Source organism: Zootoca vivipara, chromosome 1, assembly GCF_963506605.1.
Source record: "Zootoca vivipara chromosome 1, rZooViv1.1, whole genome shotgun sequence".
NCBI classification, from domain to species: Eukaryota; Metazoa; Chordata; class Lepidosauria; order Squamata; family Lacertidae; genus Zootoca; species Zootoca vivipara.
In genome coordinates this window covers 117,039,104-117,062,759 of record NC_083276.1, presented here as the reverse complement: position 1 = coordinate 117,062,759, position 23,656 = coordinate 117,039,104, and the positions used below count along the sequence as shown (strand labels likewise).

The window sequence follows — 23,656 nt, the reverse complement described above, 5'->3', positions numbered from 1 at the left end:
AGAAGAGGGGAGTGCGCATGCGGACACTTGCTACTGCCTATTCTGACTCATCCACATGCTGCCAGGGGCGTAGCATGGGTTGCCAGGGCCCAGGCCCGCACGGAGGGGGTGGGGTGGGAGGGAAGGAAGGAAGGAAACTGACGGAGTATGCATGCACATTCAACAGCCTAATGGCCTCTGCATCACCCAGGAGATCACAGTCGCAGAGATAAGAAAAGAAGAGTTGTTCTTGTGGGTAAATGCCAGGATCTGTCCAGGTCTTCTTAGGCCCCTATGCCTGGGCAGGACGTCTGGAACACCTTCAGCATACACCCGGGAATCATGGACTCATAACTGGGCTTTATGAGCACCAAATCAGCAGTAAACAGCAGAAGCATTTGTAGAGGTTTCAAAACATTCCTCATTTATTTCTATTAACTACTGCATATTTACAGATCTGGCTTTGTGAGTGTTACAGCCTCTCACTTAGCCATCTTGTCTACAGAAGATATTAAACTGCACACAGCACACAGCAGAGAGCAGAGTCAGGAATGAAAAACAACAAAGTAACAATTCCTAACTGTTCCCTCCCAACAGCAGATATCACCAGATTTTCAGAATGGGAGGGGTGAAAATGCTCACAACCTCCCCCTTTTCATTCTGACCATTATGAAAATCTAGCACAAAAGCAATTTCTTTACATATATACCAAGTTGTTCCTTATTAACAGCTTTAGTCAAAGCATCAGCAGGTATTTCTTTCCCTGGCATATATGAGACTTTTACAACTCCTTTCTGAATGCATTCTCTGGCACGGTGCAATTTGATTAGCAAATGTTTTGTTCTTTGCTTGCACCCTTCTGAATGGATTAGTTCTATGCAGGCTTTGTTGTCCTGATAAACTTGAACTGGACAACAAATTTTTACTCTCATATCCTCACATAGTTGCAACAACCACTCTACATTCATGAGGGAAAAATTTAAAGCGTTGAGTTCTGCTTCACATGAACTCATGCTTATTGTTGCCTGTTTCTTACAAGACCAATCAAATAGGCACTGATTGTACAAATAACACACACCTGAGGTGCTCTTGCCATCAGTTGTATCACTACCAAAACTGGCATCGGCATAGATCTCAAGACCTCCAGATTTTTGGCTAGTAAGCTTCAACCTGTAATGCATAGTGCCTTTTAAATACCTAACTATGCGTTTCAGTGCCTTCCAGTCTTGCACTGTAGGTTGATTTACATATCTGCTGAGCAAATTTACGCTAACAGCAATGTCTGGTCTTGTGCACCTTGCTATAAAACTAAGTTTACCCAAAACACTTCTGAACAATGTAGTGTCAGGAAAAACATTAGCATTAGTATCATGTTGGTACCCTGTGACCATGGGGGTGTCTACAGAATTGGCATCTGTCAGATTTAATTTTTCAATCACATCATTGATCTTACGTGATTGATGCAGCAAAACATCACCTTGCTTATTTCTCTCTACTTCCAGTGAGAGATAATTGCTGACTTCCCCTAGGTCTTTCATATCAAAATGCTTTTGCAGTTTTGCAAGAGTGGTTTTGTAAATATTTGCATCCTTCCAGAAAAACAAAATATCATCCACAAAACAAATGCAGTACAATTTGTGCTGGTTAGATTCTTTAACAAAAACACAAGAATCAGCCTTTCCTTGCTGGAAACCTAAGGAAAACAGCACTTCTGTCAGCTTAGTGTGCCAGCATCGAGCACTTTGTTTTAGACCATACAGGGATTTTTTTAATTTACACACCATTCCCTTTTTTATCTGCACTCCGTCTGGCGGTGACATGTAAATACTCTCATTGAGAATTCCGTACAAAAACGCAGTATTTACGTCGTGATGAGATATGGTCATGCCCTCTTCTGCAGCAATTTTCATCAACAGCCTAACTGTCTCAAATTTGACTGTCGGTGAATATGTCTCATGATAGTCCTGATCAGGAACTTGAGAAAAACCACGTGCAACTAATCTGGCTTTATATCTGACCACTTTACCAGTCTGATCAGTCTTGGTTTTGTAAATCCACCTGCTGTCTACAAGTTTCATGCCTGGTTCTGCTGGAACCAATTCCCACGTGTCATTTTGCTTTAGGGAATTCAATTCAGCTTTCATGGCGTTAAGCCAAGGTTCAGCATCTTTTTCAGGTAAATTTTGAACCTCTTTGTAGTTAGTTGGTTCAAAAACTGAGTTTGGATTGCTAGTGGCAGCCATATCTGAAATAGCAGCTTTAGCAAATTCTTTAGAAAATCGTTTAGGTGCTTGTCCCTTGGTAGTTCTCTCAGATCTACGCAATACTCTGGGATCCTCTGGGTCTGGTTCCTCCTCCTTGGGAGAATGGTGACCTGTATCTGGCAAAGATTCTACCTCTAGATCAGTGTCAGACCCATCTGATTTCTTAAAAGAGGTCTTTTCATTCTGATCATCTGTATCAGTGTCAGAATCTGTGCTACCATCAGCATCAATTACAGGTTTTGCCTCTTTGTTAATTGGTTTCACCACCTCATCATCTGAAATGGGATGACATTGAAAAATGCCAACTTTGTCCCATTTTGGATTACAATCCATGCTTCTGGTCAGCCTAATTGTGTTTGTGTCTGTCATCAGCACACGATAGGAACCTTTTTCATAACCTAGAAAAATGCCATGTTGACCAGATTTGCTCAGTTTGTCACCTTGCAGAGTGTGCACCCAAACTTCAGAACCGAAAATTTTTAAATGTTTTACAAACGGTTTCCTTTTGAACAGCATTTCGTATGGGGTGCAATCAATGGCTGATTGATACCTGCGGTTGTAAATATAGGTGAAACACGATAGAGCTTCAGCCCAGAAGGGGTTGGGTAGGCCTGAATCATGCAACAGAGTTTTAATTCCTTGTTGCAAGGTCTGGTTTACTCTTTCACATAAACCATTCTGCCATGGAGATCTGGGCGTGGCAGTCATGTGCTCTATGCCCTGTTCTGCAGTAAAGTTTTCAAACTGTTCTGAACAAAATTCTCCACCCCTGTCAGTGAAAAGACAACGTACATGCTCATCGTGAACATTCCTGAGCCATGCACAAAATTTTTGAAACTTAGAGAAGGCTTCAGACTTCTTTTGTAACATATAGACCCAAACATATCTAGAATAGGCATCTATCAGAACCAAAAAATAACATGAGTTTCCTCTAGAGAGCGCTAGAGGTCCAACCAAGTCTGCATGCACAATCTCATAAGGTTTCTTAACCTCCCTCCCAGATTTTGTACCTTTGGGAGCTTGCTTAATTTTGTTCTCTGCACATGAGACACATTTCATATGATAAGGACACTTTTGAACTTTCATGCCCTCAACCATATTTTGCATTTTACCTACTGCCTGGAAATGCAAATGACCAAACAAACGATGATAATCATGAATACAATGGTTATGCAATTTCTCATTCTTATCTACTGATATATTACAGCACGCCTTTTCAGTTTCTTTAGTTGCTCCAGCAGCTGTACCTGTAACAAAAGGCAATACATATAAACCATCAACACACTTAGCATAAAGAATGAGTTTGTTGTCTCGAAGAATTTCACACCGAGAGTTTGCAAACACCACTTTAAATCCTTGAGCGTCTAGCTGAGAAACACTCAAGAGATTATCCTGCAAATGAGGAGCATACATAACATTTTTAACTGTTGCATTAAGGCTCTGCAAAGAAACCGTTCCCTGAGCCAAACTTTTAATAGTCGTTCCATCCGCTTGATGAATTGCTCCTCCCTGTTTCTCAAGATGAAGAAAGAGATTTTTATCATTGGCCACGTGCCTTGTGGCTCCTGAGTCGACAACAAAAACAGAACGTGTGAGTTGATTAGAACTGCGTGAAATCAAAGCCTTTGATGCAGCTGGCCCTTGGGGTTTTCGGCCTCCTCCCCCTTTGCCTTTGAAGTTGCCCTTCTTCTTTGAAGAGTTTTTACACTGATTTTTAAAATGGCCGACCTCTCCGCAAGAAAAACAGCGGCGCATTTTAAGAGCTTTTGCAACACTTTCACTTTCCCCTGTTGAAGGCTTGTAGGCATTTCCAACAGCCTTGTCCCTGCTTTCTCTAGCAGTCTGTCTGCGATCCCACTCATTCAAGAGCACGCTAGACACATAATCTTCTGTTAGACGGTCATTGGGCAAAGACGACAATTGAGCAGCTACAGCATCATAAGATTCATCCAAACTGTTTATGATAAGCATTGCAAAAACAGCTTCTGAAATATTTAAGTCTCGCTGGACAAGATCCTGTCTGAGACGTTTTAATTGGGCTAGATGGCTGGGCAAATCACCATCTTTCTGCAATTCCAGCCTACACAGCTTTTTAAAGAAAAGCACACTGGATCCTGCATTTTGTCTTAGATGCATATCTCGAAGTTTATTCCAAACAGCCCGTGCAGTCTGCTGGTTCTCCAAGTTGACCAACAACTGGTCCTGGACACTCAGAATAATTGTCCCCCTGGCTCTCATGTCTGCCTCATGCCACGCTGGCCATCCATCATCATCCTCATTAGGGGGGTCATCTTCTATAATATGGTAAAGCTTTTCCCTTTGTAAAAGTGCTTTCATTTTGACCTGCCATGTAGGATAGGTCTCTGGTGTAAGGAGAGGAAAAGATAGAGACATCTGGCCAGAATGTGCAGAAGCCATGCCTGTGTTTAGTTAACAGCAAGACACTTCCCTTCATGCACCCCAAATACTCTTGACTCTCTCAGCAACTTCTCTCCCCACTCAGCACAATTAACAGGCAAACTGGAAAAGCGTCTCTGCTGTCTTCCTGGCAGCCAGCAACATACCTTTCTGTAAATCAAACAGCAGCTTGAAAAACAGCTTCAGCTCACAGCTCAACTCCGATGTGCAGCATCAGATGGAAATGGATCAGAAACATCCAATTATCCAACCATCAATAGCCATCTGCAACCACCAGTCTGCTACCAGCAACCATCCGCCTGCTACCATATGTGGGTAAATGCCAGGATCTGTCCAGGTCTTCTTAGGCCCCTATGCCTGGGCAGGACGTCTGGAACACCTTCAGCATACACCCGGGAATCATGGACTCATAACTGGGCTTTATGAGCACCAAATCAGCAGTAAACAGCAGAAGCATTTGTAGAGGTTTCAAAACATTCCTCATTTATTTCTATTAACTACTGCATATTTACAGATCTGGCTTTGTGAGTGTTACAGCCTCTCACTTAGCCATCTTGTCTACAGAAGATATTAAACTGCACACAGCACACAGCAGAGAGCAGAGTCAGGAATGAAAAACAACAAAGTAACAATTCCTAACTGTTCCCTCCCAACAGCAGATATCACCAGATTTTCAGAATGGGAGGGGTGAAAATGCTCACAGTTCTGTTGTCTGGAGAGGTCACTTCCTGGTTCACATGGAAAAGCCATTTCCAACAAATCCCAGCAACAGAAGCGTGCAGCTGTATTGAGGCAGCACTGGGTGTTGAAATTTTGTGCCCCCTAACAATTTTGCACCCGGGGCAACCGCCCCACACGCTACGCCACGGCATAGCGCCAAAGCACGGCTTAGACTGAGTGATGTGTGAATGCAACTGTGTCTAATGCATTTCAGAAATTCAGTCTAGATGCAACTACATAGGTCAGACCACCTCAGGAATGGACGTAGCTGATGCACCAGTTTAAGCTGGACAAAGGTACTCCGGTCACCTCCTGAGAATCCAGGAGCAAGGTAAATTCAGGAGTACCTCCAAACCAGTTCTTCAGGCGGAGTGCTACCCCATCCCAAACAGTTTGAATCCCTATTCCAGAGCCTGTTCCCACACAGCCAGGAGGAGCACCTCTGTCTTGTCTTGATTAAGCTTCAGGTGATTAGTCCTCACCCCACCCATCACAACTGCCAAAACACTGATCCAGAATGTCAACAGTTTCCTTGGTATCAGATGAAGATGAAAATGAGCCATGCATCCTCAGCATATTGATGACTACACATTCCAGGTCCCCAGACAATCTCTCCCAGTGGTCTCATAGAGATGTTAAATAGGGTTGCCATATTTCAAAAAAAATCAAAATTTAGACACAAAGCAAAATCGCTTTTAAAAATTGCCTATTTTGAGCTATTTTCTAGGGAAATCAGCAAAAACAACGCTGCCAACATGGCTTGCCATATGTCTGGAGTTTCCTGGACATTTTGGCGATTTCATTCATTCATTCATTCATTCATTTTATTTGTATGCCGCCTTTCCATAGTTAAAACAACGCTCAAGGCGGCTTACAACATGACAAGATTTAAATAATTACCAACATAACAAAAGTCATAAACAATAAACAAAACAAATCAAAAAGTACGCAGCCAAATGGAATACAATTTCCACATAAATCATAAAATCTAAAACTAAGAATACAGCATTAATATCAACCACAATTTAAAATGACATAGATAAAAAATAAAAGCAATTAAAAACAACAACAGATTTCCGCCTAGACACTGCTTCCAACTACAGTATTCTGGGTATGTCTGGGAAATTCTGGACGTATGGCAACCCTGATTTCATGCGCTCCAATGGGCAAGGCATCAAGCTAGAATCCCCTCTCCACTGCACCCAGGCATGCTAATAACTCTCTCTTGTTTTTCAGTAGCCTCATTTTGATGCCATGCATGTTGGCACACAGAAACACCGAGTTTGCTCTTAGGAGGAGTGATATCTAGAATTAACTGGAAGAAATTGATAAGAATGCCGTAAAGCAAAGCTTTCCAAACTGTGTGTGGGCTGCACTGCTCTCCACGCTCCTCCCATGGCTGGAAATGGGTTAGTTTAACCTCTGATTTGATAGTAAAACTGAATCACTGTGCCAAGAAATGATGCTTGTCTAAAAAGTGTGTCACCAACCTGAAAAGTTTGGAAAGCTCTGCTGTAAAGGAGAAAAGAAAGATGGACAAACTTTCCCCTACACTTCTCCTTTTTTGTTGAAAATTGCCCCTTGAGCCTCATAAAACTATACTGCCCAAATAGCAACTGGGGAAAGTTTATAGGGAAAACAAAGCAAAGAGGAAACAGATAGAGATTGAAATAGGAACTTGGCCCCCCCACAGGAATCAATGCAGTTTGTTAAAGGTGCTGAGAGTTAGGAGACTCCCCCCACCCACCCGCACACACAGAGCTACAAATCCTAGAGTTGCCTGAAAAGAGGGAATGGCTGTTAAACCACTCAGAAAATTGTGGTTTTGTGGGGTGAATTGGTGTCTCCCAGCACCTCTCAATACCCTTAACAAACTGCAGTTCCCAGGAGTCTTGAAGGGAAACCATGATGTTTTAAAGTGTCACGATTACTGCTTTAAATGTATATTGCAGATGGCACCCTGGTTTCCTAGGTCCACACCTCAAACCATGCTTGCATCTGTAGCAGTGTTGGGATAGAAACTGAACCTGCTGAAGTGCCTGTTGTTAGAATCACAACAGCCATCGTTGGGTCATGCGTTTTCAGTGCTGTACGTCAGTGAAGACAAAGTATGCCTGTCTTATTTATTTTTAGCTTCCCTCTCTGCCCAAAGGCAGCGAGGTCATTGCCCATCTTCCGCAGTGGTGGAATTCTATCCAGAGCGAAAGAACTGTAATCGGTTCCTTGAACGGCTTAAACCCATTGCAGCACCTGATGTACTACCACATACATCATTGTAACCTCCAAACCTCAACTGTTATGCCCATTTCACGTGGAAGAAGGAATTCAGGCACAGTTACAGTGTGACCTGATTTCCTAAATCTTTTTGCTGTGTTGAGAGCTGCTGCGTATGGCTAGAAACCAAAGTAAGGGACTGAAAGTTTATACCTATCATAGTGCCTTTGCTAAAGTGTCGTATTCATAGGCTTATAGCTCATTCAAATCACAACCAATTTTCACAGGAACACTCAAAGGCACTTCTTGACAATGAGGGAGGTTTTCCTACCAAATTTCAACTTTCAACCCTCGCCATTTCACAGCTGGTTCTGTTCTGGGGAAAAGAGTTGTAATGATAATATTTAAAGTGTATATTTTCCTCCACTTTACTCATATTCAAAAATGGTCCAGAGCTTTCTTCTTCCTCCTCTCAAATTCTTACTGGAAACAATCAGCTCCAGTATAAAACAGAATCTGGAAAATCCAAGCCAGAAAAATGGAAGTTTCTAGAAATGATAGGTGTCTGAAACCAGGGTGTCAAAATGGAAATGCTAATACAGGTTTAAATTGTATTGTAGTCAGGGCTGCTTACATTGCTATACAAACTGTTCCCAAGTATGAATTGAAATATTAAAGTGGCGTTGCGATTTTGAATGTGGTGCTAGCATATACAGAGGGAAATAATTTTGATTGTACTGTAGAGAGAAGTTTGGAACAGGAAATTCTTTTGTCTAAAGCTGTTGAGGAGAAAATGGCTCTCCAGGAAAATGCAAATGCCATATTGCGGTTCATTATTTATATAGCACTATCAGTGTATACATGGCATTTTATAGAGTAACGTAACAAAAACGCAGGACCTGCACCAAGGAATCTGCTTCCAAGCAGATGCATGGAAGTGGCCTGGGAAGGCAAATGGTAAATATGTGGTAAGGATGAAATTTAGGCAGTGTTGGGGGTGACTCCCAAGAGGGTGGCATTGTTGGGAATTAGCTGGGACCCCAAGACTAGCAAAGCACCCGCCAACCCCACAGTGCTGCTATTCTCACTTTGCACGGACCTTCCAGGAAGAACAGAGGTCACGTGAGAGAATCCTCAATTTGCAATCTGGGGAGAGCATTCCACAAACAGGGAGCCACCACAGAAAAGGCCCGTTCTCATGTTGCCGGCCTCTGGGCCTCGTGGAGGCATACCTGCCAAGTTGCTGTCAGAGAAATAAGGGACCGGGCGGAAATAGCAGACCAGAAGTAGCGCTGCCGCCATTTTGGAACTGGGCGGAGCATGCTCAGAAGTGACTTTTGATGCTGCTTTGCCCAGTTCCAAAATGGCCGCCGTGCCAGAAGTCGCACTGCAGCCATTTTGGAACTGGGCAGAGCAGCATCAAAAGTCGCTTCTGAGCATGCTCCGCCCAGTTCCAAAATGGCCACCACGCCAGAATAAACCGGGGGGAAACAAAAAAAATCCGTTTTTTCAGCTAGGAACTGCTGGAAAAACAGGGATTTCCCAGGGAAAACAGGAGACTTGGCAGCTATGCGTGGAGGTGCCACACAAAGAAGGGCCTAAGATGATGGAAGCAGAGTCCAGGACAGTTTATATGGGGGTCCTTGACATGTTGCGGTCCTCAGCAGTTAAAGGCTTAATAGGTCAAAAACAGCACCTTTAATTGGGCCCAGAAGCTAATTGGCATACAAAAGGTCCCAGGTCCAGTTCCAATTCTCTCCTGGTAGGGCTGAAACCCTGGAGAGATACTAACAGTCTGTGTCGACGATGGTAAGCTACATAGATAAGTACTCAGTACAAGGCAACTTCCTTATGTTTTGATGTCCCTGTGGCCACTGGGCTGCCTGTTGGAGAGCAGTCTTGCCCAAGGGTCCAAAATCCCGAGCTACTCATTTGCTTTTCTTCTGGAAGTGACCAAGTGCTTCCCATAACAGGCGCCTGGTATCGAACCGTTCTTCAAGGAAGCTAATTTTTGTCAGGGGCACAAGCTGTGTGGTGGCTCTAGTTTCTTGTTAAAAGCATTCCTTTTATCGTGTTCCATATGCAGGACCCACCAGGCACTTAATTCATTGCAAATTTTAAATCACAATCTTTCAGGTTGGCATGACTACAGAAGAAATAGATTGCTTGGTTCACCATGAAATAATCAGGCAAGATGCCTACCCATCACCTCTGGGCTATGGAAATTTTCCAAAATCTGTTTGTACCTCAGTCAACAATGTGATGTGCCATGGGATTCCTGACAGGTACTCCGAGTTCTTGTTTCTTTTCCCTCCCGTTGCAGAATTGAAATATTTTGCTAGTACAGTGTGTATTTCTTTTTATATTTTATACAATATAAATGCATGATGCTTTAAATCCACCCAATGCCATTGCCACATATATATATGTTTAATTCAATGGGTCTGTACGGAAGCTTCTTCCTTAATAGAGATTTCACAGCAGCCATGCTTGGTGAATGTCACCCAGTGTCCGCAGCAGTATCATTGAATGCTACCCAAAAAAAAGTCTTAATACAGCTGGTTGTCACGCTGTAAGAAAATGATGTTGGCACATAAGGAAGGTGTGCAGTAATAAAAACAATGATTAGTGCTTTGCCATCTCTTCCCAGCAGGCTATGGGGCGTTATCATCCAAGAGAGAGAGAAAATCACTCAAAAGAAAAATTATATTGCCTAAAGGTGGATTTTTTTAAAAAAAAAAGATTATACCCCCCATATATAGCTAATTATTAATTAATATTGCCTCTTCACAAAGTAAAAGGTGCCAACCATCAGTCTTGTAATTGTGATGAGATCATCATGGTTATAATTTTCGTTTCTTGCCTTTTATATTATTTTAATATGATAATATTTTATCCCATTTATTTGTTTGGGATTCTTTTGAACTGCTGGGAGCTTAAAGACGATTCCATCTACCTCCTCCCCGTTCTACTCAATTATGTTCGCTCCTCTTACTTTTGTTTAGGTGTATATGTGATTATGTGCGTGTTCGTGTGTGCTTTCTTACATTTCCTTATTGAGAACTGCCTGTCATCACCATTATGTGTTGTTGTTGTTTCCCCCCTCCTATGACGATGCTTAAGCCGCCCTCTCCAAGATGGTGATGTTATCAACATTGATGTCACGGTGAGTAATCCGTGTTTTTTGGAGGTTGTTTTTTTTTAATAGCCTTTGATCAACTTACAGATTTTCTAGTAGCAACAGGAAGAATAGTAGATTGCAAATGTAGCGTAACATGGGATAAACGTGCCGTTTTACATCCAAGCCAAGCAGCTGGTTTCCTCTTTTGTTTCACACACACACACCCCCACACACACACACTCTGTGTTTATTCCAACTAGACCCAGGCCTGACTTGAATTTAGGGCTGGAATCAGATGCACTGAGATCAATGTTGGCCTAAGTGAAATGTCAACCCAATCCTGCTATGTGTCATGTTTTTGAGAAGGTGTAATTGTTATTGATCCACTGTGTAGTTAATGCAGAGCACCACAGTACTGGGCAGCAGCTGAAGACAGATATGTATGAGATGAGCTAACATGAAGAAAGCCAGCATTTTTCCTTCACTCTGCCAAGATTGATCTCCCTCTTCCTGCTGATTTTGAGTGGGGCCTGTCATTATCTTACTCTGTCATTAGAGGCTACATTGGCCTGTGTATGTCAGTCTATTTGGACAGCAACTCTTTTGCTTGCAGTATTCCCTACATTTATTAAAATCCCTGAAGGTAGTATTGTGTTCCATTTGTGGCATAAGAGCCCTGAACCCTTTACTCACAAATACGCAACTTTCTCTGCAGCTCAGTTAATCCAAAATGCTTGGATTTCCCTCCAGACTAAGTTTATAGCCCAATTCTTCGGGTTTGCACATTGCTTGGTTTCCCCTTGAGACTTAAGTTTTAAACCCAATCCTTTCACTTATCTGAGTTGTGGATCCCACTGTGTGTGTGTGTATAGATGATAGATAGATAGATAGATAGATAGATAGATAGATAGATAGATAGATAGAGATAGATAGATATAGATATAGATATATATCCAATATAGCCATTGATCTAAATAGGGACGTTCCATTTTTGTGGTATGAGTCTTGGTTTGAAAATGAACCTTGTAAGAACCAGAATATGCTCAAAGCATAAATAGAAATATGTGCAGTTATCAAAAGAGAAAATAATTGGGTTTTGTCAATATTTCATAACCTCCTTTCCTTTACAACTCATTAAATTAATTTTGGCTATTATATCTTTATTATGCATGTAAGTCCTAAATTTCAAACTTTTAAAATAACATGTATGTTTTTAAACTTCCTGAATTTTTGGAAACTTCAAGTTTACCGGTAATTGTAAATTTTGGAACAACGGGTACTTCCTTGATGCTAACAGTGATTTCACCTTTATTCCATCTGTGGTGCCTCTGTCATGTTTGCAGTCCATTATGCACCTTTGAGGATTTTTTTTATTTTTGTCATTTTTGCCTTATGGATCACCCATTAAGTTAGGCAGATTTTGCAATGCCCAAGGAAAAATTGCATAACCATTCAGAGTTTCCAAATTCTGCAGTGATCATTACTATGATGATATTGAACATTAGCCATACTCAGGTTAGACTCATATAATTAACTTAAGTCCATTAATTTTAATGGTTCTACTCAGACTTAGTTGGACACCATCCCTTGCTTCCTTCCCGTAAAATTTATTTAATTTAACGTTGGCACACTTTAACCTCTGAAATCAGTTCATGTTTGATAATAGTTTAGATAGATGTGGATTTAGATATTTTGATCTTTATATTGTAATAAGTATTAGTTTGTGGGGGTTTTAATAAAATATAACGCATTGCATTCTGCACAACCCTAAACTAACCATTGTAATGTCACCCATTTAACTACAAGTGACACTTGCTGTTCAAAATACATGTATAGGCCTAATCCTCAAGTCTTCTATGTTGACGGTCACAGGCAAGCTACATGTTAGATGCCAAAATATGAAATGATGCATCAACTGAGTAAACATGCATCTAGAATTATTGAATGAGGTGGGCATGGCACAGCTTAAAAGGTAAAGGTAAGGGACCCCGACAGTTAAGTCCAGTCGAGAACAACTCTGGGGTTGCGGTGCTCATCTCGCTTTACTGGCTGAGGGAGCCGACGTTTGTCCGCAGACAGTTTTTCCGGGTCATGTGGCCAGCATGACTAAGCCGCTTCTCGCGAAACCAGAGCAGTGCATGGTAACGCCGTTTACCTTCCCGCCGGAGTGGTACCTATTTATCTACTTGCACTTTGATGTGCTTTCGAACTGCTATGTTGGCAGGAGCTGGGACCGAGCAACGGGAGCTCACCCCGTTGCAGGGATTCAAACCACCGACCTTCTGATCGGCAAGCCCAAGTGGCTCAGTAGTTTAGACCACAGCGCCATTCGCGTCCCATGGAACAGCTTAGTGGGAAGATTTAGCATGGAAAAATAGGAAGTGAAGAAAAGCTTAAGTATTCTCCTTTCCACACAATGTCTTTTCTCAAAATCCTGCCTTCCTAAAGCCACCTTTCTAAACCAAAATTATCCATCAGGGCATTCCTGTATGCACTTGCAGTCCTAGCCATGTCTACTCATAGGTTAGTCCCGTTGCATTCAATGGGACTTACTCCTAGGTAAGAGGGATTACAATTGTGAAGGGCATAGCCTGGGGGAAGTTCTGAGGGCTGGACAAAGAGGTCTGGGGGCTACATTCAGCTCCTAGACCACTGGCTCCCAACCCCTAGTTCCAACTGGAGAGCAATTTCACAAGCAGCCTGTGAGATGGCATAAGACAGGCATCCCCAAACTGCAGCCCTCCAGATGTTTTGGCCTACAACTCCCATGATCCCTAGCTAACAGGACCAGTGGTCGGGGAAGATGGGAATTGTAGGCCAAAACATCTGGAGGGTTGAAGTTTGGGGATGCCTGGCATAAGGGGTCTTCTGCTCAAAGTCAGAGTCAACATGCACAAAAATAGCTGTCAAGACTATGGTTTCCAGTTTCTTTTGATGGACTCCTTATGTTGCGATTACTCGCTTTTGAAAACTTTTACCGATACAACAAAAGTTGCATACTAGAGAAGCCACAAACAAACTTTACATGGGGTGTTTTTTCTAACCTTTATTGCATTGGATTGAGTGACTTGTTCATTGCTTAGAGATGAACTGCAATTAAGCATTATATAAATTTTCCAAATAACTATTAAATGTGCCTTGATTTTCCCCCTGAGGCACTGCAGAGCACCAATTTTTGCAGCTGCTTTTTTCTTTGCTCTTCTGCAGTTGTGTTTGATTCCTTCCAATGTTTGAGAAGTCACACAACCTACAATACCTTTATGGATCTTTGCTGCTGTCTGGAACCCACAGAACTATAGCTTGGACACTTCCCATGGGACTGTTTAACCCCCGCCCCCTTTTTTACAAGCAAGCAAGGAAACAAGGAAACCAGCAGAGCCATGTTACAAAAGTAATTTTGAAAGTCCCTTCTGTTTCAGAACACTTTGCTACATCCATTTATTTATCCACATTAAAGGTGCATATTCTGCTTTTTTGTGTGTGTCCAGTTATCTCCACATGGTGGCTTACAATGCAGATGCAATAGAATAGAATAGAATAGAGTACAAGCATTAAAAAAGACTTCGAGAAAATAACGTTCTTGCCTGTCGTGGCTCCCAGAGTAACTCATTCCCCAAAGTGGAACGCCACTAGTGTAGCTCCTTCAGTAGTAGTAGTAAGCCTACGTTAAAGGCTCCTAGAAAGTGTACATCAAAACAGTCTTGGACACAGCCTCAATCGCATGGTTCCTTGGATCCTGGCCTCTAACGATATTGCCTCCTGAAGCATACCCACCAACATTTCTATGATGAAAATTGAAATGTCCTATTTCTTAATAATAATAATAATAATAATAATAATAATAATAATAATTGTATTATTTATACCCTGCCCATCTGACTGGCTTGCTTCAGCCACTCTTGGTGGCTTCCAACGTATATAAAAACACAATGACATTTTTTTAAAAAAAATCCCTATACATTGCTGCCTTCCGACGTCTTCTAAAGCTGGTATAGTTACTTATCTCCTTGGCTTGGGAGTCACATAAGTCCATATCCTTCAACGTTTTTCTGAAGAAAATAGGGACGTCCTATAATACCCCCCCCCCCAACAATTTTCAACAAAAACAGGGATGTCCTAAGGAAAAGTGGGGCATTCTGGGATCAAATCAGAAACTGAGACAACTTCTGTAAATCCGGGACTGTCCCTGGAAAGTAGGGACACTTGAAAGGTCTGCTAGAGCCCTAGAGCCTGATTTTATGCATATAATGGTGCAAATAAATTGCTCAGGACCGCAATACCTCAAGAACTGCTTCTTTCCATATGAACCTACCCAGACCCTGAGATCATCTTTAGAGGCCCTCCAGAGGGTGGCAACAGGAAAATGGGGCCTTCTCTGCAGTGGCTCCCCCTCTGCGGAATGCTCTTCCCAGGAAAGTTTGCCTGGCGCCTTCATTATACATCTTTAGGTGCCAGGCAGAAACGTTCCTTTTTAACCAGGCCTTTGGTTGTTCTGATTTACATCCTATGCCCTTTTAAAAAGTGTTTTTTTTTGTGGGGGGGGCATTGGGTTGTTTTTGTTTTTATTATGTATTTTGTGGTTTTATATCTTGATTTTATTCTATGAACCGCCCCAAGACCCCCAGGTATAGGGCGGTGTATAAATTCTAATAATAATAATAATAATAATTTTTAAAAATGGCTTGAGCTATTACTGCTTCTAAGGCAGCATCCTGTATCATTCAAGACCCTGGAGTAGGCAAACTAAGGCCCAGGGGCCGGATCTGGCCCAATCGCCTTCTAAATCCAGCCCGCGGACGGTCCGGGAATCGGCATGTTTTTACATGAGTAGAATGTGTCCTTTTATTTAAAATGCATCTCTGGGTTATTTGTGGGGCATAGGAATCTGTTCATTGTTTTCCCCCCAAAATATAGTCCGGCCCCCCACAAGGTCTGAGGGACAGTGGGCCGGCCCCCTGCTGAGAAAGTTTGCTGACCCCTGTTCAAGACGGTTGGCTCCGATTCTTACCCCCAGCTTCTAGATCTTCCTTCTATTTAAATCAAGTATATATTGCCCTAGAGCCCACTTTTGCCATGGAAACAAAAGATTCTCTCTGCATTACTGGGCCATTGGCAGTTTGTAAACTCCTTCTCTTCCTGCCATTAGTTCCTTGTGCTAGTCTTTCCCCTTGCGACTGACGCTGTGTATTCCGGCATAGAACATTTTACCCTAAGACCAGATGACATGTTTCTAAAGCTGTAGGTCTCAGCACACATGCCCTGAACATGAATGCTGTAGAGCTCAGCGACACTTACTTCTGAGTAAGCATCTTTAAAATAAGCCGCAAGTGTAATTTCGTTAATGTCGCATTTATTCCCACAAAGGTATGCTTGTTGTAGATTCAGATTTTGCCTTTTCACTCAGATCTAAGCTAATTCCAGTGTTAATGCACCCTACCTTTAAAGTACCATAAAAAAAATAATTTTCTAAAGTTCACTCCAAATTTTCCCTTATAATCATAGAACCTTTCCTGGTGTCCCTAATGTTAAAATCACAAATAAAATGTCTACTTCCTGCAGTTATTGATCCTCCTCCTTTTGGTTAGTCTATAATGATTTATATCTAATACGTCTGAGGACTTTCTTGGCAGTGTTCATAATTAACCTTTCCTAATGGGCATAAGTTGGGCTATTTCATAGGTAGAAGCAATGATTATGGACCGAAGAAAAGGACAATTGCGGTACATGGCATTTTACAATAATTTGTTTATGGATGTGTACACAATCTATAAAATGATTAAATAATAATCTGTCTATCAAATGTAAATGCTCTTTTGGCGAGTGCAAATTGTCTAGCAATAACAAACTAAATGTATTTTACTCTATTAATTTGTGGAAAAATTAGAGACTACAGCGGAATGTGTTTTATTTACTGCAATCACATGGACGTCACATATTGTTTAAAGAATTGTAGAAACCAGTTCTTTGTATTTCACTGACTACCAGCACACTACAGCTCTTAACCAATAATTATCATGTAGGGCTATCCCATCTCTTAATAGACAGTCATAATTTTAGCACTGACACTTTGAAAACTACTATATTCTACTTATTTGCTGTTAACTATTGTTTATGCACCTTAAAAATATAAAAAAAAATTAAAAATGAATTGTATGCATTGTAGCATCACCAGCGTAATACATCTTTATAAAAGATGTATACTTTATACTGCATATCTTTATACTGTCTTGCTTTTCCAAGGCTATGGAAAAGTGGCTGAAATTATAAGATTTGATTTTTAAACTGTGCTTTTTTTACCCACCCCCAACATAGTAGTGGCTTAAGAGATCATGTGCTTTTGTGTCTGAATGACCGAGAGGTAAAGTAATAAGCAAAAGGATACTGAGAAATGCCCTAACTCCTGAAAGAACATAGTATAGAGATGTTTTACTGGGTAGTGAAAAGGATAGCATCTGTTGGTTTCTATTCATTAAAAATAATGGAAGCAATTAACCAGATAAAATTGCTGTACCATCTCCATTTGTTAGGTTGGAGCAGCTGGCCTGGCGGTTTGCATCCAGTGAGTGCAATCCAAAGAGACATAGGCTACGATCCTGTACACACTTACTCTGGAGTACGTCCCACTGAAATGAATAGGACTTCTGTCTGGCTAGACGTGTATAGGATTGCACTGCTAGGCATGCAAGTCCCATGAAACTTTGGGGAGACTTTCAGCGATCTTATGCACCCTTCTTAGAAGGAAGTCGCTTTGAGTGCCACAAGACTTTCTTCTTAGTTGCAATGCTCAGTATGGCAGTGAACAGTCACATGCTTAATAGTGCAGTCCTACGAACGCTTAGTCAGAAGTACATACTATAGTGCCCAGTGTAGCTTACTCCCTAGAAACCTGGGGGGCGGGGGTAAGTAGTATTGAATATACCGGGTAGTGGGATTTGCTTGTGGCTAAATATGAATAGGATTGCACACCCGCCATGCGTCCCTATTGTCCAAGGACAGTCCCAGATTTACAGAAGCCGTCCCTGTTTCTGATTTGATCCCCGAATGCCCCGCTTTTCGTTAGGACACTTTTCATTGGAGAAATGTTGGAGGGTATGGAGTTATGCGACCCCCGAGCCAAGGTGATAACCTTTAGAAGACATCTGAAGGCAGACCTGCAGGGGAAGGTTTTTTAAAAAATGTTTAATGTTTTATTATGTTTTTATTTTACTTAATTTTTTAATCTGCCCAGAGTGGCTGGGGCAACCCAGTCAGATGGGTGAGGTATAAATAATAATAATAATAATAATAATAATAATAATAATAATAATAATAATAATAATAATTGAATAGGATGTCCCTATTTTCATCAGAGAAATGTTGGAGGTTATGGGATTAGACAGCATGACTCAAAGCATAAGTGGAAACAACTATCATTTAATGTGGTGGAATTTTGTTTTCTGAATGAACATGCCTCAGGCTATAAATCACATTCAATTGGGTGGGAGATGATGTGCCAAAAACAATCTGGATTTCACCTAAACTTTCTTTGTAACATGTCTATCACACACTCTTTAGTGAGTAGGCGCAGTTATGCCCTGATGTGTGTTTCCTTGGGGGAAAGTTTTATTATGTACAATGGGACCTATTTCTATGAAAACAGACACTGACTCTTTCAGGCTTTGTGCAGGATTAGTCCCAGGTGTTTCCCTTTAAACTTAATAAGAAACATTTTGGCAAGCTCTATCTTATTAAAATAATGTTTCTTACATAGATTTTATTTATGTCTCTTGTGTACCTTATTGTGCATAGTTCTTAAACAGCAGATATTAAGACTCTACCATTCTAAAATTGGAGATTGAAATATACTCGGAGTCAAGAGTGAATTTCATGCTCTTTATTCAGCTCATAGTCATCAAGGAGGAGAAGAGAAGACGAATGGCTCTTTTCCCAAAACCATCTGCTTATATACATTATTTACACAATGGGCCTTGCGTGATTGGCTACTTCAGGGCTACACCTGTGGGCCAATTATATTGTGGATTGACTTTTGCCTGCAGCCTGATTGGCTGCTCCTACAGGCCAATCAGGTAGCAGATTCACTTCTGCCCGCCGCCTGATTGGCTGCTCCAGCAGGCCAATCAGGTTGCGGATTCACTTCCACCTGGAGTTGGATTGGGTAGCTCCCGCTGATTCTGAATCCTATTGTTCTAGGATTCAGCTCAGTACATAACAGAGATGTTGTCAGCTGAGAAATCTATACCGTAAAGTACTCTAGTTGGAAACTATTTAATAAATGTTAGCTGCTGATAAAATCCGAGCTGCGTAATACCATGTAGCAGGCATGTCCAACAGGTAGATCGTGATCTATCAGTAGATCACTGGACGCCTGCAGTAGATCACTGGTAGATTATTGGCTCCCCCCAAAGAAGCTGATCAACTGTGGCTCCCCTTAAAAAAGCTCAACATTTTACCTCCTCCCTGAAAAAACTCAACAACTTTGACCTGAACCCCCCAAAAGGGGGTAGATCATTGCCAGTTTTTAACTCTCTTGGGAGTTGGCCACCCCTGCCATATAGTGACAAAGCGAAGACTTTTGTTTCTCTGATGTACCTCCAGATAACCAGTTTAATCAGCATTTATCCTGATCTGCTACCACAAAGGTTACACAGTGGTTAGGCTATGTCTGGTCTTTATTGAGCAGTATTAGCCTTGTGCCCAGCATTGCTCAGAAATTCTAGGAAACAAACAAACAAAAACCACCAGTGCAGTTTTAAAATCAGTGCAGTTCTGAAAGGGGCAGCCTGCCATTTTGATTCATAAACGAAAACCTGCTCCTTGAACTTGGGAACCATCATACAAAATTAGATTACGATACCTTAAGCCGCAGAGCAAACAGAGAAAAATAGCAACTTTCCAAAATATATGGTAGATCCATTCTGTTTTGTTATTGGGGCTGTTATATAGCAATGGGCATTCATCCTGATTCGCTTGTGGGGTATTTACATGGCTTTCTGTTAAAACATCCATTCATTCCCACACTTTTCAATGCATTTCCCCATCACATTCCAAACTGCAAAAAAAATCGGGTTTGTTGCACTAGGGCAACAGAGCTCGTAAGTCCACTTTAATTGTGCAAACCTGAAGTTCTAGAAAGCACATGAATCTCTCCTGAAAAATACAGACAGTTTGGAGGCACCCAGAGAGCATTTCATTTATACTGTGTACACGTCCGCCATTGCTAGTCTTCTGCCTTATTTTCTTTTTGAAAACCCAGTAAGATGCAAAAAATAAAATAAAAAGCACTGTAACAGAACTGTTTTCAAATGTGGCAACTCAAGATGTCCCAGCTGCTGAAGTTATAGATGTTTGCATAAATATAGGATTTATGTAAATCCTAAATTCCAGATATGGAGCTGTCTAATCTATAGATGTGACATACATTGTAAACCTCAAGAATCCTATGTTGGCCTTACGGTCTCATCCATATCTCATCTCATGCCCTACATGATCGAATCTGTTGCAGGAAAGAAGGGGAGAGGATGTTCAGCGCAAGATGAGATTTAATTTTATTTCTAATAAGTAGCCTCTCAGTGTGTCCACAGAAGGATGGTCTTTAGGCCTAAATCCCAATTCTGACTCATCCAACAGATTGTGCCAACCTTTGCATTTCGTTCTCATGAGGATAATTTGTGACACATTGTTTTTAGTTTTTCCAGCCTTGGCTTCCATGTTCCTCATTAGTTTACTTATCACTGTTAAGGCCACTAAAATCCCGTTGACCAATGAGATTTGAATAGCCTAATTCTGTGCAGGACCGTAGCCTGAAATTCACAGCCTTTAATTTCCTAGCTTGTGTTTGTGAAGAAAACCTGCGCCCGAGATGATGTTTGACAGTGACGGCCTTCTCATTATCATGAGTGATCACAGCTAACAGACGGACGAGAACTAACTCCCTTCCACCACCCAATTTTCTGTTCCACTTGCTGCATTTCAATTGTTTTATTTTATTTGCATCTTAAATGCATTGCGAAAGAAACCCAAGAAAGTCCTGGCACCTGACTGCAAAATGCAAATGCCTCTTTTACATTTCTGCATGTGCTTAGGTGTACTTCAATGGCTACCATGGTGACACTTCCGAAACAATTCTAGTGGGCAACGTGGATGAGTCTGGTCAAAAGTTAGTGGAGGTTGCCAGGAAATGTAGAGATGAAGCAATTGCAGCTTGCAGACCTGGGGCTCCTTTCTCTGTAATTGGAAACACAATCAGGTAAGCCTTATAGTGACAAGTAAAGGGAAGGCTGGCAAGCGGGACAAAGGTTATTGGTGGTTTGGTATAAAGCTGATGACATGTTTTATGATTCAGAACCATCATTTCAGTCTGATATCACTATGTGAACTGCCAGGCTGTAATGTTGTTCCCTGGGTAAGAAAGGATTTTTAAAAGTGAATTACACTAGACAGGGTCAGTGGATATAGCCCTGTAGGAAAAGCCAAATACATTTCTAAGACTGGCTGGCTCCTTACCTTTGCAGGTATGAATCATGATTGGTAGCTGCTTTGACTACCTTAATAAAATCATATTGGAGATGGGGGGAGCGTTGTGTTCACCTGTCTGTTGCCTGATGAATAATGCCAGCAAGGACTTTTTTTTATCAATGCCACAAAGAACTGCTAAAGGTTGTCAGAATTATTCAGTACTATGAACCCTTCCCCTTTTATAACAAAATGCAGATTTAAATGCAAGGGAGCTCCCTTTAGGTCCCTAGGCTTTGATCCTGGAACAATATGATAAAACCAATGGTCCATCATGTTCTGGTTTATTAAAACGTATTATTTGATCCTTTTGCTATTTGCACACACTTTTTTTTTTCTTTTAAATGTTGCGCCTTAATGCCCTTTCATTAATATGTTAATGCTATCGGGAAGAAATTGCATGAATCTCGATGCCTACAAAAACACGCATTGCTCAGAATCCTGAAAAGAGGCTGTCTTCCCTCCCTCCCTCCCCCACCCCCACCCCCTCTGTATGAATCTTCAAATACTTTAAGAGAAATAAGAAAAGAGAGCAGGAAAATATCAGTTTGATGTATTTATAGCTTTAAAAATATTGTAACAGAGTCTGAATCAAACTTTAGTAAAACCACTTTGGGTTATATCCGAGAAGCTTTTATTGAAGACTTTGTATAAAATTGTGTTTTTGACAGTTTTAAATTATAGGCTAACTAGCCTGGGGAAAAAGGATAGTGTCTATCTGTTCTTTCATAGGAAATGTTGAATCAGACCCCTACTGGGAAAAGAAATTTAATGCATATCTCACTATCTTACTGTCCATGAATGTAATAGAAGTGAATTCAAAATGTAGTTTTATTTTTGCAAATGGGATGAGTCGATGGATGCAACTCCATATTTTTGAACACCTAGGGTTCAACAAATTTACTGGTGGTGCTCTTGCATTTTAACAAAATTTATTCTCGAGTCGAAGGGGGCACAGAAGACGAGATTCTTATTCAAGCATTCTCTCGAGCGCTGCATTCATGGCTGTGTCTAAAGGGCATGTCAGCCTTTGATTCTCTCTGAGAGGTAATTATCCTTTTCCTGTCACGGAACAACAAATGATAGCTAACTACAGAGGAACATTTGCAGTAGTCACATTCATCAACTGCAGGGGAAAAAAATTCAATTTAATTGTGCAACACAGCTGCACATAGGCTTTTTGAGCATTGCTGTTGTTCTCCCTGTCTTGCTATTCCTCCCTACCAGATCTATTTTTTAAACTTTTTTCCCCCTCCCTGCTTACTTCCCCCCCTCTTCCACCCCCCCACCCCCCATTTTTTTTGTCTCTTCTTCCATTTTTACTCTCTGTACTTTCTTGTTAAAGTAATTTTCCTTTGTGGCTCTCGTTCCTTTTTTCCCCCTCTTCCCCCCCATTGAAGGCTATGAATGTAGAAAATTATCACAATTACTCATATAATTGAGCCTCTTTGTAGCAAGTGCAACTCCAGTACCCTTTTCTCCATCATGAAAATGGTTTCATTATAGGGTTTTTCATATTCTCTGACACCATCTACACAGAGGAAAAGGCGTGCAGATGAGATGTACTAGGAATAGGGTAGATCAGGAAGGTCACAGTGGGAATAATTAGCTCTGCTATGGAAAGAGCATCTAGGCCTTTTACCGCTAACATAAATGTACTGTCCGTGGCTTTTAGTCACAAAAAAACTTACTAACAAATGGAGCTCCCGCCTCCTACTTTGAAAAAAAGATTTGTATCAACACTACAATTTTCCATCATTAAGACTAATAACACAGAGCCTAGTATACATCAAGGGGAATAAAAAGAAAAATCTCACATTCAAGTGGCGACTGGGTGCTGACCTTTGTTCCCCTTTTTTTTGTGTACGACTTAACTCTTTACAAAAAGAGAGCCACACGCCACACAAACACGCAGGTGAACTCCAGCCAGTGCTAGCAAAAGTAGCAGCATTCACTTGGAAGAAATCTGGTAAAATCTCCTTGCAGGGTAATGCATTTCATTAGATTCACTGCATTAAGTCTAGCTGAATTTTTTTTTTTAAGGATAAAGAGAAGAAGAGCGGAATTGAAAGTGACATTGGCCTCTCTCTCTCTCTCTCTCTCTCCTTTTTTCCTTTCCCCTCCTCTCAATATGTTGATACAGAGGTCAGTGTTTCACCGCATGTAAATGCGTATGCAAAGCTCAGTTGAAAAGCAAATTAATTTGGATTGGTCCGTAGTCACAATCACATCCAGAATAACAGACCCCCCCCCCCCCGATCATCTAGGCTCCTACCTATTGTCTGTTTTAAAAAGGCTGGTTTTTGCTCAACCAAGGCTTTTTCCTGACCTATTGCAATGTTGCATATGTAGGTTTTGTCACTGTAGATTCATGTAAACAAGATGAGAGTTTGGTGGGGGAAATATATTGATTTCGTTCTTGCCGGCA

At 41.3% G+C, this 23,656-nt stretch overlaps 1 protein-coding gene across 3 annotated transcripts in view; it reads left to right on the top strand.

Annotated features, from left to right (window-relative positions):
• METAP1D (methionyl aminopeptidase type 1D, mitochondrial) overlaps window positions 1–23,656 on the top strand; it is a 102,239-nt gene that overhangs the window by 55,259 nt on the left and 23,324 nt on the right. For all 3 annotated transcript variants that reach the window (XM_035135296.2, XM_035135303.2, XM_060281118.1), the window contains 3 exons: window positions 9,732–9,880; window positions 10,719–10,761; window positions 20,799–20,962. In XM_035135296.2, coding sequence (XP_034991187.2) covers window positions 9,732–9,880; window positions 10,719–10,761; window positions 20,799–20,962 — 356 coding nt within the window. The remainder of the gene's footprint in view (window positions 1–9,731; window positions 9,881–10,718; window positions 10,762–20,798; window positions 20,963–23,656) is intronic.